We start from the raw sequence: 15,571 nt of genomic DNA on the forward strand, positions 1-15,571 counted from the left end.
ATAGAATTGCTTCTCGAAACGTGTTGGGTTCAGCTGTTCTTGCTTGAAATTATTTAAACAATTGTAATTGCTTATAATGATTTGAATCCAAAATAGGTTTTGTTTTCTAACATTGTACGACTGTTTACTACATTGGAATAATGCAAACTAAACCATAACTATCATTATTATATTTTTCACATTAAATCATTTAGTTTTTTTCCAAGGAAAATTTCACATGAAATAACTATCTTTACTATTTTCTTGTTGGACATGATGAGTGAGGGCGACAGCTGTGGTGGGACAACTAAGTAAGTGGAGTGAGTAGGGGAGTAAGTGGGCGCACAGTGGGTAGCTCGGTGAAGTGGGACAAGGGGTTTGCTTAGGGTTTGCATGGATTGGATCAATTTGGAGAGCGAATGAAAAATGGCAGTCTCCATGGGGCAGGGCACTGATAGCCACAGAGAATGCGGGTAGTTATTGGCAGATTCTGCCCGTGTTCTGTTCCATCTGATTGGCCAGCTCCCATCCCACCAATGAAAACTGCAATGCACTGATGTGCTTTGAACAAAGCAAAAGTGGATTGCTGAATAAGAGTCCTTACTTTAAAATGTATTTATCGACAATTGAATAGGCAAAATGTGTATGTTAAGATGGTACAACATTTCTGAGCCCATGCACAAAACAGTTACTGTGGCGTTCATCCCCCGTTCCAGGTGCTGGTACGGGGGATAACAGCCTGGCAGCTCAAGTTGTTGGCCCGAGCGAAGCGAGGGCAGATAGCGAGGGCTCTGGGCCGTTATCACCTGTTCCAGCCCCTGTAATGGGGGATAAAGGCCATTAGCACCGTGGATTACCAAAGCAATAACTCGAGATGCTAAAAAAAAGGATTTTCCTTCCTACAACGTGACACACGCAGAGTCCCGCTGTAGAAAGGAAAATCGTTTTCAAAGATGGCTGTCATGGAAGGGGAAGGCAGGGCTCCATACAGAGTCCCTCTTCTCTTTCCATGGCGGCCGGGGGTAGCAGAGAGGAAGGTGCGGCTGCCGTAGCCAGGGCTGCCTCAGCCGAAATAAGCTAAGTGGGAGGGTGGGAGGTTGTAAAGAAAAAAAAACGGAGCAGAGATTTGGGGGAAGATGGTGGTGGGGCAAGTCGGCAGTCAGGCGGCTTGGAATGTGGGCTTGTACTGGCAGTTCAAGCCCGCATTCCTAGCCAGCTGATTGGCTGGCTCCCCTGCCAAGGGTGCTAATATGCATACAGCTTACCCTTGACTTGCTCCCGGAGTTAAACTAAAGAATTCCTTATGAGTAGCTCTGAACTATCCTGCCTACGTAAATCAGACATTTTTAGGCAAAATTCTGAGGTAGAAATCTAAAATCTGACTGTTTCTCAGTGAAAATGTGCATGTGTCGCAATTGTTGTGAGACACCTTGAAAGACTCACTATAAGCGGTTTCTTCATATGTCCAGTCATGTGAATATTTATTTTGTAGGGAACATTGCAGTGCTTGCCTTGCATATTTGTAGAATCATTAATAGCATTGAGTAAAACACAACAGCAACAGTGGTTCAGTAATAAGCAATTGTCCATTTTTCCCCTCAAACTCAAGGGAATCCTGTATTTCTTTAGTTAGTAATCATGTACTGTTGGTAGAGCAAATACTTAAGTCATTTGTGCTTCTCAATTAACTACTATTGTAATAATAGTAGTGGTAGCAGTGGCAGGGTCGTTTACCCATTGTAAATGTCTGTAATATACACCATAGATAGTTGTGGGGCAGGGGAGGTTAATATGGTTGCTGCTTTTAATAAGATGGCAGAAGGGAAACAAATGGATAATGCCCAACCAAAGGCACATTCTAGAATCTTCTCAGATGTACTTGATTAGTTAACACTATAATCAGTCTCATTCTTCCTTGAAAAGTTGGGCCTGCCATCGCTCCATGTTATCTGAGTGAATGCACAGTGTGTTGTTACGCAGTGGAGTTGCTCTCTAATTGGCAATCTGCTTTGCACAATGCTTGCCATGGATCATTTCAATTGGACATGCCTGCTTGGATCTTGGAAATCGCAAATCATTCTGGTGCTTTCCTTTTATCATAGGGGCACATTCCGGCAGAAATACAGTATATATCACAAATATAAGCAAACAAGAAGGCCACATTGTTAACTAATGTAACTCAGGAAGAAAACAATCATTATTTAACTGTTTTAGCAATGGGGTTTCTTACAAGAATTCTTCAGTTTTTAAAAACTCTTATCTTCTCGCACCAAACAATAATAATGGTGTATACACTATGCACACATGTACAATAAAAAGATTGCTCCAGGAATCAGGCAATGTTCTGTCTTAAATCCCCTGGGAGCATTATTTCTCTTGTGAATCTCGTGTCCTGTAGACTTAAATATTCTGCTCGCGTCTTCGTTTCAGGCCAACCACTCTGGCAGCCATAAGGAATGCTGTTCCTGTGAAAACTTCTGCGATGAAAGAGATCCATGCCAGGGCTAAAGACCAACCAAACCGTATGTCGATGCCTTCCAGAATCTGCTTACCCGACCGGTAAACAACTTCATTGAATGCGGCAGCAGAGTACACAATGTAGACACTGATTCCAGTGAGAGTCACCAGAGCTACAAAACAAAATTAAATGTTAAATATATATTAACAGAAACATAGTGCTTAAATTGGGTGTTATGATATGATTTGATATGATGTGGAATTTATAACAAGCCTGTACACAAGTGTTTCTAGGTGTGACAAGACAAGGAGGGGGAAACAAAGGGAAGACAAAATAATGATCTCACTAGGCCTTGTGTCATTCAGATTGCGCAAGTGCAGGGGAGAGGGGAAGGGGGAAGTGCAGTTAACATGCAAGTGCAGCCTGCAGGTGGCTCACACGTCCAGAGAGAAGGGACTGTAGGGTTACAGATACAGATCCTTCGTTGCTGGGGAGCCTGGAGGCAGTGTGAGGGCAACTGGACATGCAGGAGCCTGGTCCAAGTTCAGAGGGTGACCAGTGCGTGGAGCAGTGTGGTGCATCAGCAGGGGAGAGGAAGAGAGAAAGCCGAAGCGAAAAGGAAGTACTTGTGTTGCTTCCGGAACCGAAGGTGGTTCTGCTCAAGTTTGAGAGAGGCAGAGAGGCTGTTCCAGAGGGAGGACCCAGCTGAGGAGGTAGATCTACCCCCAACTCTCTGCTTGGAGAAGCGTATGACCCTCACAGAGTTGGAGGTGGATGAGCAGAGAGCTCGAGAAGGAAGATGTTTTGGAAGAGAAGGTTGGAGGTAGAGCGGTCCCAGGCCTCAGAAAGCCTTGTGGACGATGCAGAGGGTCTTGAACTTGATCCTTGCAGCCACGGGGAGCCAATGAAGAGATTTCAGAGCTGGAGAGATACAAACCCTGGGACTGAGGCCAAGGACAAGTCTGGCAATCCTGTTCTGGATAAGTTGTAAGGTCGAAGAGAAAGGCAGGAAGATTTAGAAAGAGGCTGCTGCAATAGTACAGCCTAGAGAGGACCAAAGCTCTGGAGACAGTGAGCATCTGGGGGAAAGTGAGAAAAGGAAGAATACCTGTGAGGAGGTGCAGCTGATAGTTTGACTTCTTAGAGATGTCAGAGATGTGAGGAGAGAAGGAGAGGGTTGAGTCAAAGATGACACCAAGGTACTTAGCCTCACCAGAAGGAGCAGGAAGAGGGCCGAGAGTGGGAGGTTAGAAAGAGAGAGGATAGGAGGGAGCCGGTGCCCCAATGAGGAGGATCTCAGGCTTACTGGCACTAAGGCAGAGATCATTGGCAGAACACCATTCCTGAATTGCGGCCAGACAGTTTGGTATGAGAGAAGAAGCAGAGGTGGCTGAGGTGAGCTTGAAAGAGAACTGAGTGTCATCACATAACAATTGAAAATTGGAGCAGACATTAGCGATGCAGTGGGCAAGAGGTGCCAGGCAGTGGTTGAAGAGCCAGAGAGAGAGGTTGTACCACTGGGGAACACCACAAGTAGAGAGAGAGATAGAAGAGAGGAAAGACCCCAGTTGGACCTAAGAGGGTCGGTCAGTGAGAAAGGAGGTCAACCAGGCCAGGGCCTGATCAGTAATACCAAGGTTGTTGCGGAGGCGATTGAGCAGGATGGCATGGTTGAACATGTCAAAAGCAGAGGATAAATTCAGGAGAAGGATGACAGAAGGGAGATTAGAGTCAGGATTGGTGAGCAAGTCTTCACGGATGTTCAGGAAATAGGTTTTCCATGCTTCTGGAATGTCTGAAGCCAGACTGGTGGCTGTGGAGGCAACCGACAGATTCAGTATGTAGATTAAGCTGAGAGAAAGCCAGCTTTTCCAAGAGTTTGCCCCGGAAAGGATAGATGGAGATCGGGCGATAGTTAGCCAGAGAGGAGGATCTGCCAAGGGTTTCTTTAGAAGGGGGTACACAAGAGAGTGCTTAAGGGGGAGGGGAAAGTTCCAGTGGAAAAGAAGTGATTGTAGAAATCGGCCAAGGCTGGAGCAAGGGTGTCGATGTGGTCTTTAATGGTTCTGGATGAGCAGGGGAGAACCTGCTTTGATGAGACTTTCATAGATCGAACTTGTCAGAAACATTGTCAGGGGTGAACAGGGGAAAGGAGGAGAAAGAAGTAGGTGAGACGCCTCAGACGGGTAAGGAGTGGTAGAGGAAGAGGAAGAGGAGGTAGAGGAATAGAGGGTTGACAGGATGTCCTGAGGTTTAGTAGTGAAATGAGAGGCCAAGGCCATGCAGAGGGCCTGGGAGGGAACAGGAGAGGTAGAGACTGCTGCAGGATTGACCAGCTCCTTGCTGATTTTGAAATGTTTGGCCGAGTTGTTAGATGCCGCAGAGATGTGGGCTTGGATGTAGGCTCTCCTCTTAGAGAGGTCAGAGAGTCTGTACTGCCTTTGGAGCATGCTGCAGGCCAGTTTGTCAGGGGGTGCGCCCAATGCCCCCACTTCCTCTCTGCTGCCCTACACTTGCATTTAAGGGTGGCAAGGTCGGAATCATACCAAGAGTTTCACTTGGATTTGGGCTTCAAGCAGATCCTCATGACAGGGGCAAGGACGTCCATAGTGTTAGAGATGGAGAGATGATGGTCAGAGAGGGCTGTGTCAGGGTGTGAGTCAGCCAAAGGTGCAGGAGGAGGAGAGAAAGTAGCGGCGAAAGCCTCAACTGACATGCGCTTCATGGGTCAGATGGCCAAGAAGGCAGGTTGCAGTGCTGGAGTCGACTTGACCTGCGTGGAAGAGAGAGAAAGGTGGGAAGAAAGGAGGAAGGGATCACTCCAAGATAGATTAGTGGTGAGAGGGTTGGAGAATGGGTGGCCTGAGGAGTTTAGAACATCCAGGGTGTGCCCTGCAGAGTGAGTCAGACCAAACAGACCAAAGGAAAGAATAGAGAGAGAGAGAGAGAGAGAGAGAGAGAGAGAGAGAGAGAGAGAGAGAGAGAGAGAGAGAGCATTGACATGTTATTTATTGGCAATATGAACATGCATGAATTCAAGAAAAGGCAGCATTATTTTCTAATGGGCCTCAAATTGACAGGTAGCAATATTTGGGGAACCACAGAAAAAGATGGGACATCATCTGAAATCACATTCGTTAAACAGTACAACAGTAATTTCCTCACAGCAATAATTGATACTTTAAAATGACTTGATCATTGGATGATGTTTTAAATTATGGCAGGAATAAAAACAAAAAAATAGTTATACATTGACTAATTTACCATATTTTCCTCTCCCTCTTTCTTATTACCTTCTCCCAATCACGTTTGTCTTATCCCCTATTCCAGCTTTTTCCATCTGCAACATTCCCTACCCTCAGACCGAGGTCTGATAACACCTGTGCAGGGTAACAATATGCCCTGTTTTCAGACAAGGTCTGTGGAACATAAGACCACTACAGCGGTGAAGGTTGTAGTACAAATGCGGTATGACATATGTGTAAGGGAGTCTGCAGTGATTTTAGCAGGGCCTTTCTAAAAGCTAAACATACATTTTAGGTATTAGCCTATATGTTCAAAAAACATTTGTGCACAAGAAGGGTGCTCAAACTGACCCTCGTAACCCTCCTGGCCATGCTGGACGTTTCATCCAGGGGCGATCCCTCTGATGCAGCAAACCTAAGGCCAATCACCACCACCCTGTTTTTCCTTAAGCTTATAGACAAGATAGCAACCATCCAGCTACAGGCCCATGTCCAGACGGCTGGCATTTTACATGCAAAGCAGTCAGGGTTCAGAAGCCATCATGGCACAGAGAGTGCCCTCCTGGACCTGCAGACATATATACTCACCAGACTAGAAGATAGCAAGTCAGGGCTGCTGATGTTGTTGGATCTATCAGCAGCCTTCGACTTGCTAGATCACAAAACCTTGCTTGACACAATGCAGACTGTTGGGGGCCTTTCCGATAATGCCATAGCCTGGTTGAGGGCATTCCTGCAGGGTCGTCAGTCACAGGTGCATTTGGGGGACAGTTCCTCTGGGTCACAAATTATAACGTGTGGTGTACCCCAGGGGGCATGTCTTTCCCCACTGCTATTTAACATCTACATTTTTCCTCTCTGTTACGAATTAGATCTTTTCCAGACCTTTTTCTGTAACTATGCTGATGACTTCCAGCTGGTCCTCAACATTACTGGCGATTATGACACTGATCAACTTACAGTAAATGCGGTTTATCAACTGATAAAACAGTGGATGTCCACTAACTGGTTATGTCTGAACGCTACAAAGACGGAGCTCATGATCTTTGGCCCATGTCAGGCACAAATCAAGTTGGGACAGGAGTATACTGGTTTTAGGATAGATGATAGCTTCATTCAACACCGTGCAGAAAGTAAAAACCTTGGGCACATTCATGGGAAACAGTTTAGACTGCGAAGCACATGTTGCAGCCATTACCACTAGCACTAATTATCATCTTAAAGTGCTCAGGCAAGTTGCAGCACTAGTCTCGGTTGAAAACCGTATTAAACTTGTGAGAGCTGTTATCTTGCCACGTATTGATTACTGTAATGCACTTCTAGGCGGTGCAGGTAAAGCAGAAATCCAGGAGTTACAAAAAATACAAAACAAAGCCATTCGCATCATTTTCCAAATGAAGCGTTCAGAACCCACTAATGCAGCCAGAAAAAAATTGCATTGGCTTCCTGTGGAACGCAGAATGCAATTCAAATTGATAACCATATGCCATAAATGCATCTTTGGTAGCGCTTCTGCTTACCTTAAGGATGTCATTAGCATTTACCAGCCCAAAAGAAACCTCAGGTCAGCTGAAGGCTATCTTTTGGTACAGCACCGGGTGAAACGCTCTCGAGGCTCTGGAAGGGCCTTTCACACCCAGGGAGCTAAGGCATGGAATGCACTGCCTGCATCCCTGCGCAAGACAACAGATCTTCTTGCCTTTCGAAAACAATTAAAAACGCATCTTTTTAACTAGAGTAATCTTCTGCGGTAGTCTTTTGCTCACTGTACTCTGTTCTCTCGGCGCCTGGATGCCTATGGGCTTTGGCGCGGTACAAGCACAATAACAATAACAATAACAATCCAAGGTTTTTGCACGGATCATGTTGGACGAACTGACCACCCTGGCAGAGAATAACAACATCATTCCATGGAACCAGACTGGCTTTAGAAAGGGCTGCTCAACATCTGTTAATATACTAGCACTCTCAACCATTGTCGAAAAGGCACAGATCATCTGCAAGAGACCCATAAATGCAGCGTTTGTGCATTATAGCACCGCCTTTGACACGGTGGATCGTGCTAGGTTGTGGGGAAGCTGGATGGCTGGGGGATTCCATCGGGTCTATTAAAGAAGATTATGTTTCTCCATTATGAGACCTGCATCAAAATAAAGTTGGAGGGAGATTGGGGAACCTCGGCTTGGATCTCACCTGAAGTTGATCTGAAGCAGGGCCCTGGCCCCAATCCTCTTCAATCTCTACCTTTCTGACATGGTACTTGCTTTGGTGGATCCCAAATGCCTGCCCCCGAAGCTTGGTGATACAGTGGTATTGTGGATGGGCTATGCAGATGACATCGTCGTCCTGGACTTGACGCCAATCAGCCACCAGATTTTCCTGGATAACCTTAATTCTTACACAGCCCTGAACTCCTTAAAGGTAAACACTAATAAAACTAAGATCATAGCCTTTGAAACCTGTCATAGATATGCAGCCAGAGTGGGCTGGAACTTGAAGGGTGTAGCAATTGAGGTTGTGAGCCAGTACGTCTATCTGGGTATCATTCTTGAAGCATGTCCATGTGCTTTTTTTGCTTTTTGGGGTGGAGGGTACTCAGTGGGGACACTGCTTAAATTATTTTCTGCAAAGGTTGTGCCTATCCTCCGCTATGTAGCTGAGGTTTGGGGTTTGGGCACTATGGGAGCCATTACCAAGATTGAGATCATGCTCCTAAGGTGTCTCTTAAGACTACCATCTTTCGTTTCACAGAGATGATTACCTTGGAATTTGAACTCACGATGACCCATGAGTGTATTATATTGGGCAGTTGTATGCTGTACTGGAGACTTGCTCATGCCTAGGGTAACACTCTGATGAGGGTTCTGTTCAACCCTACGCCACCAAGGCTGTCTATATGAAGTGCTCAATTATGGGTAAGATATTTAGCTTTGTTAACCAATGGGTTGGGAGCGTCCGTGAGGGTGCGTTGATGCTAGGTGCCAATCAATTCAAAAATTCAATGAGGGGGAAACTGGTCTCTTTTAAACGTGATCAAATGATTCTCACCTTGGCCGCTAAGTCTACGACAGATGGGTTCTTCCCATACATCCTTGAAAAACAATTGGCCCCTCCTTATATTTGCAAGTTCTTGGGGAATTCCATTGTGTGGGATTACCTTCACCTCAAATTCAATGCAGTGAGCACTCTTGAAAATGTTGGCCGATGGTCCAGAATTCCCTGGGGTGATAGATGTTGATGGTTTTGTGGTAAGGTTGAGGTGGAGATAGTACAACATCCCTTGATAAATTGTGAGGCCCTGGTTGTGCTGCGTAGCAGAGCCATTAGGGTGTCAGGATTGGATACCCTCCTCCCTCAGGCTGTACTATGGTGTGTCTTCATGTCTGGCTCCCATTATGGACTCATTGTTTTCCTTACCAAACTGTGGAGAGAGGTACATGGTATACTTCTAATGCTCGAAGATCGAATGTACCCATATTATACTCTCTCCGGTGGCATATTCTTTTGAGAGATATGCTTTTTCATTTCCAGCTGATTTTCTGTGTTATTTCTGATTATGCTGTCACGTGTCAAAGTTATTTGTTTAACTGTATGATACAAAAAAGGATGCCTCATAAAATGCTATATAAAGATATGGATGGCAAAGGAAGGTGGGTATGTGTTCAGTTACAAATAGGATCTGAATTTGTTTCTATCATAAATATTTATGGACCAACAAACTCTGACCCTGAATTTTTGACAAATATTAAGTATACCATTCTACAATTGGATCTCCCAAATTTAATTGTCTCTGGTGGATGTATTAATATAATTGACCCCTTTATGGACAGAAGATCTAAATGTATTTCTAGAACACATAAAGCATTTACACGTTGCCTCTCTGAGGTGGTGTGGACTCTGATGCTTGACTCATCCCACAGAGTTGGATTTGACCTTCTATTATTTATCCATAATATGCATTCACGCTTAGATTATATATGTGTGGCCGAAACCCTATCTGGTGCTATAATAGATTTTAAAATTCCCAATACAATAATATCTGACCACGACCCTGTGATCACACCCTATTTCTTCTTATGGACATTAAAAGCACTCAAATAGATTGGGATTTAACAACTTCCAACTACAAGATAAAGAATGTGAGCTATCTTTTCTCTCTTTTTTTGGATAAAAGTCATAATCTGTACACCCCCACAGTAAATAATTGGATTTATATAAAGCGGCACTAAGGGGTTATATTATTACATATGCTAGTATAAAAAAAGAAGGAAAAGAGATCAAGATTCACTATATCAGCAACTCAGTAATTGTGAGAACAAATATTATCAAAACCCTCTCATCAATAAAAGATTAACGGAACAAGCTTCAGGGGTAATTCCAAAATATAAATATAAAATGTACTAAACCTCCAAAAAAGCTAGTAGAGCAGTCGCTCTCTTGCATATTAAAAATTATCTGTGTATTTAGGTATCAGATGACAAAGCACCTTCTCCTATCCAACTACCTTCTTGACCTGTGGTGCCTCCCAGGGATCTATCCTTTCCCCCTGGCTCTTTAACGTCTACCTCACACAGCTGGCATGCCTCACCTCCTCCTTCTCCCCAACTTCCAGTGTTATGCAGAGGACACTCAACTCTTTTTCAAACTTTCTGCTGACTTACTTGCACCTTCCTTCATCCCTGGCTGCCTGTCTGCCATCCAGGCCTAGTGCTCTTCCAATGATCTCTGCCTCAATGCCAGCAAATCAAAGATCCTTCCGATTGGGAACCCTGCTCCCTCCTTCTTCCCTTCTCTCTGGCCTCCCACCTTGGGCTCTCCCCCTGCTCCTTCTTCTGAAGACAGAAACCTTGGAGTCATCTTTGACTCCTCTTTACCCTTCCTCCTTCACACGTAGGACATTTTTCCCGAGCCCTAGTTCTCTCTATGCTTGACTATTGCAACAGCCTCCTCCTCAATCACCTTTTTCCACTCTGTGACCCCTTCAGCTAATCCAGAATAGAGCAGTGAGACTTATTGTTGGCCTTTGGCCCAGGGACTGCATCTCTCCTGCCCAGAAAAGCCTCCATGGGCTCCCGGCTGCTGCACAGATCAAATTGAAATCCCTCATCCACGCGGATGTATGGGTCCCGGGAACCACTCCATTTAAAAACTCTCTCTTACCAAATATTCTCCTTCTAGACCTCTTCGCTCCTCTGGCAACAACTCTCTGTGTGTACAGCATTTCGCTAAACAGAGAGCAGGAGGCCACTCACTTTCCTCAGCTGGATCCCTCCTCTGGAACAGCCTCCACCTCCTGCTGCATCTTGAACATGACCTTCTGAAGTTTTATAAACCCCTCAAGACTCTCCTCTTTTCCTCCTCCTTCCCTTCTTCCTTCCTCTGCTAACCCCACTGTTGCTGTGATTGGTGCCTTGGGCCCTTATGCATCCTCTGGGCCTCTGACCATTCACACCCAATCTCCTCAGCATCTGTCTTCCTTCAGCACTTGCCTCGGCACACCCTCCGCACTGGAGATTTGCACTTTTCACCCAATGTGGCTCCTGGCCGCATAGCACTTACCATACCTTGCACTTCATCTGCAGCTCACCCTCGAGCACGGTCACCACTGCACCTACCCCACTGCCCTCTTCCTTCTGCACTTGCATGTTCTGAATACTCACAAGGCATAGTAGGTTTGGCCGTTCCTTCCACCTCTGTATTATTTTCTTTGTTGTATTTAATTGTACTGCTATCCCATGTTCCCGCACAGCTGCCCTGAGGGCACTTTGAAATAGAATTTATTTTCTGTATAAACGCCGAACAAGAAAGATAGAAAGAAAGAAAGAAAGAAAGAAAGAAAGAAAGAAAGTAGTACTACATAATTTTTGAAAATTCTATGAAAATGTATACTCCTCTGAACAAAACATCTCATCTAATAATCTCAATTCCTCCTTTGACAACTTCGGTAGAGAATCTTACCTGCATATAGACTTGAGTGGTTTAGATAATCAGATCAATATATGCAACATTTCCAAAGCCATTAAAGACTTACGAAAGGGCAAAGCCCCAGACCCTATTTTCCATAGAATTATCACTAATATAAAATCCCCCAAGTTAGAAGAACGTTTCTCATATTTTCCCAATGTGGGTAGTTCATCTGGTACGTTCGCAGAGGCGTTATTAATTATTTTTCCCAAGACAGATAAAGATTGTGGACTTCCCAAAAACTATAGACCCATATCACTTATCAAAGTGGAATGTAAAATGTATGCAAATATTCTTGCTAGAATTGAATTGTTCCTATCAAAAATGCTCAAACACGATCAAGTAGGATTTGTTAAAGGAAGAAACATCACTTGTAAGACTAGATTATTGTTTGATGTTATGAATCTTATCGATAATGATTTTAAAAAAGATAGGGATGGTTATGCCGCAATTGCGCATGATGCCATTAGGCTTTTAGTTGGGTTGAATGGGCTTACCTATTCCGAGAATTGTGTTGGCATGGTCGTGGAGAGAGTTTCATATCACAAGTCAAATTGTTATAACTCAGACCCTAAAATATATGTTTTCATTAATGGTCAATCCTCATTGGTTTTCCCAATAAAAAGGGCGACGAGGCAAGGATGCCCATGTCTCCTACTTTATATGTTTTATCCATTGAATACTTATTGCAATATATAAGGAAGGATATGTTCATTCCAGGCAATAAATGTAGAAAACATGAGGTCAAAATCTAGCGTATGCCGGTGTCTACTTATATTTTTGAAAAACCCTAAAGCTCACCTTCCAAATGTATTGCATACATTAGATCGCTTCTACTCAGTATCAGGATACAAACTAAATAGGTATAGGTCAGAGGTATTACCCCTTAATTCATATTGCTTTAAACATTAATTAGATGTGTATGGTCTTAAATGGTGTTGCACCCTCTGTCTCCAGCACAATTCAGCTTAACCCAAATGCCTTACTCGATAGGCTTAGAGGTTTAGTTGTAGCTTGGTCTCCATTGTATTTATCCAGGTGGGGACATTTGGAAACCATACAAATTATGTTATCACCAATAATTGTATAGTTCTTACAAATGCTTTCGGTCCCCTTACCTGCTTCAATTTTCAAGTCCATAAATTCTGTTATTTTGAACTTCTTGTGGGGTGCTGGGAAAAGTTAAAGAATTGTTATTAGCAATTTGAAAACTCCTCATGAGAACAGGGGGTTGCTTTCCAGGCTTCAAATGTCATCCCAATGCCATCATATTGAAACAGACTCAAGTCTGGTTCTCATCAGAGGCTGCAATTGATACTCCACATGGTTCATGGTAAAAAGGTGATGGCTTCTCCATTTAGTACCTGGGATTTATTTTACATATTTGGTCATATTACCTCCAGACTATCGGGCCCTATGAAAGTTACTTCAAGCAAGCTTAAAGAATTTCTATTTCCTTTTTTACAAATAATCCCATGCATCTGTTCTCAACTTATTTATGGTGTAACAAAAACATGACCATTAACGGGAGATCTGTCTTCTGGAAACAATGGCTGAATAAAGGGATCAAGTTTGTTCATCAATTGTTCTTGGGCCTAATTTAATGTCATTACAGGAATTTAAAAATAATTTCTCATTATCAATCTCAGATTACAAGTCATAAAATGATTGAATAAATGCATGTTTAGACCAATTGAATTAGTTGATTAGTTCCTAATAACTCGAGATTTCTATGCTTACTTGCAGACTCGTTGCTTAATGCCACCAAATTATACAAATTGATAATGCATATGAGAGTTCTTGGTAACAAATTGTCTGAATCACAAAAGGAACAAGACCGTAGTTAAATATTTTATGAATGTACATGGTCCTCAATTTAGAAGAAAATTAAACTAATGTCTTCGTCTGCCAATATTACTGAAAATCTCTATTTAACTCCTATCAAATTACTCAAAAACGATGATGGTAAATGTTTGTCATGTAAAGATAGCTTTAGCTCTTTCAAAATTATTTTTTTTGATTGCATCTACATCAGTAGGTTTTGAAAGGGTGTGTGAAGATATTTTAAAAATATCTTTAAAGTAAATATTGCATGTCCCCAAGTAATATCTTGCATGGAAGTATGGAATTTAATGGATTTGAAATCAATTATCTGTTTTATTTTATATGACCTTTGTATTGCTATTGCCATTAGAATGGTCACAGCAAACTGGAAACAACTCCAAAACATTAATATTACGGGCTGGTGGAATGATATGCCATTTACAAAGACAAAGACTAGAACATCTTATTGCCAATTCACCCAATCAATAGGTAAATATGAATCCAAATGACATATGTTTATTGAATATCTAACCTACCATAATATGTCCACACATAGGTCTTGAGTTTATAGTAATTGCACAGCATCTTTTTGGAATAAATATGCGTCTGAATGTATTTGCAGTGTGTTGCTTTGGTTTATTAAACAATATGTATTTTCCTCTTATGTTGCCCTTATCCACCTTGTGTTGTTGTATGTGACGTATTGTACCTGTATTATAATGTGAGATAACACATTCCATTGAACAGAATACACTTTCTGGTTATTATCGTTGTTCAGCACTTAATATTATTTGCCATTGTGTATGTTTTTCTTCTTGTATCATAAATCTTCTTTGTTGACTGTAGATGTATTCAACATAAGGTTCTTTAGCTTTAATAATTGATATTTCCAAGTATTAGTGTGTTTACTACATACTGTATGATGTTTGTGTTGCACCTGTTTTCTTATGTTATCTTGGTCAATATTGTATTGATTACTTGTTCAAAAATAATAAAAACGTACTAAACTACAAAGATCTATCATGCACAATCCATTCGCTAAACCTTCTGAAATGGACAAAATATCAGGTTTCCCCCAACACATGAAAATCAGTCAAGGGCTAATTGAGGAATGCATGGCCTCTGTGGTATTTCAGATTCTGCATTTGCCTTTTATCTTTCAGAGATTTGAACATGCATTGTGATGTGTAAAATTGCAGTATGATTATTTCATGACAGGCATGTTAACATGTAAGACCGATATAGCTTAAACACTTTTGGTTATGTGTTAAACCTGCTTTATTCAATCTTTCATACTTCTGTCGTAGCTTCATGTGTACAACTGAGATTGCACAATGCAGTGGGGAGAGTGTATGGCTAGTTGGCACTATGATAGGCCAATAGGTTGTTGCAGCGCTAATCACAGAGTTCATGTAGCAGCTAATCTTCCTTATTCTTTTGAGTACTGTGGAGGCAGATTCCTCTCAACATAGAACCCGGGCAGAATCAACCACATGTCATACGTATGAAATAAAACCATGAATTGCTTTTTCTGGCTTAATTGCGTGTCATTGAACTAGATGATACTGTAATGGTATTCATTTAAGTCAGCCCTGTGAAAACCAGTACAACAAAGATTGTATTGCCATCTGAAAATAGTGATAATGTTTCTTCCCATCTAAAATAAACTTCCACACTAGATTAAAGTAATTATCCCTCCAAGTGATACACTCATTCCAGCTGCTAACAGGAATGCATCGGCCTCGGTAAGAGTATGTGATCTTAGCAGTTAAATTTAGGGCTATTCAAAAACAATATAGTCAAATTCTCAGCTTTGTATCATTATTTCCATTTTGTCATTTGAATGCTCAGTTTACAGCTCTTCATTCATTGTTGAAAGGAGCGATCACCAACCCATTGTTTCTTGATAAATCATCAGTACACCAACTCTGCACCCCCTATCGGTGCATTGCAGCAGTGTTTTCTTCTCAGGTGCATCACTTACACTTTGATGCCTTTAACACTGTGACCCACCCTTGTACGCCAGGGTAATTTCAACTGTTCTTGCGGCACACATTGTTGCACATGTCTCTGTGGCCACTGGAGAAAAACATACTCTTAA

The 15,571-nt window shown here is 42.5% G+C and overlaps 1 protein-coding gene across 1 annotated transcript in view; it reads right to left on the bottom strand.

Annotated features, from left to right (window-relative positions):
* Positions 1–810: 810 nt before the first annotated feature.
* Positions 811–15,571, bottom strand: part of TMEM114 (transmembrane protein 114) — a 360,971-nt gene continuing 346,210 nt past the window's right edge. Inside the window, exon 2 of the mRNA XM_069646803.1 lies at positions 811–2,609. Within this exon, the coding sequence (XP_069502904.1) occupies positions 2,380–2,609 (230 nt within the window). The 3' untranslated portion in view covers positions 811–2,379. The remainder of the gene's footprint in view (positions 2,610–15,571) is intronic.

Source organism: Ambystoma mexicanum, chromosome 2q (assembly GCF_040938575.1).
Source record: "Ambystoma mexicanum isolate Mex_15411 chromosome 2q, UKY_AmexF1_1, whole genome shotgun sequence".
Classification (NCBI taxonomy): Eukaryota; Metazoa; Chordata; class Amphibia; order Caudata; family Ambystomatidae; genus Ambystoma; species Ambystoma mexicanum.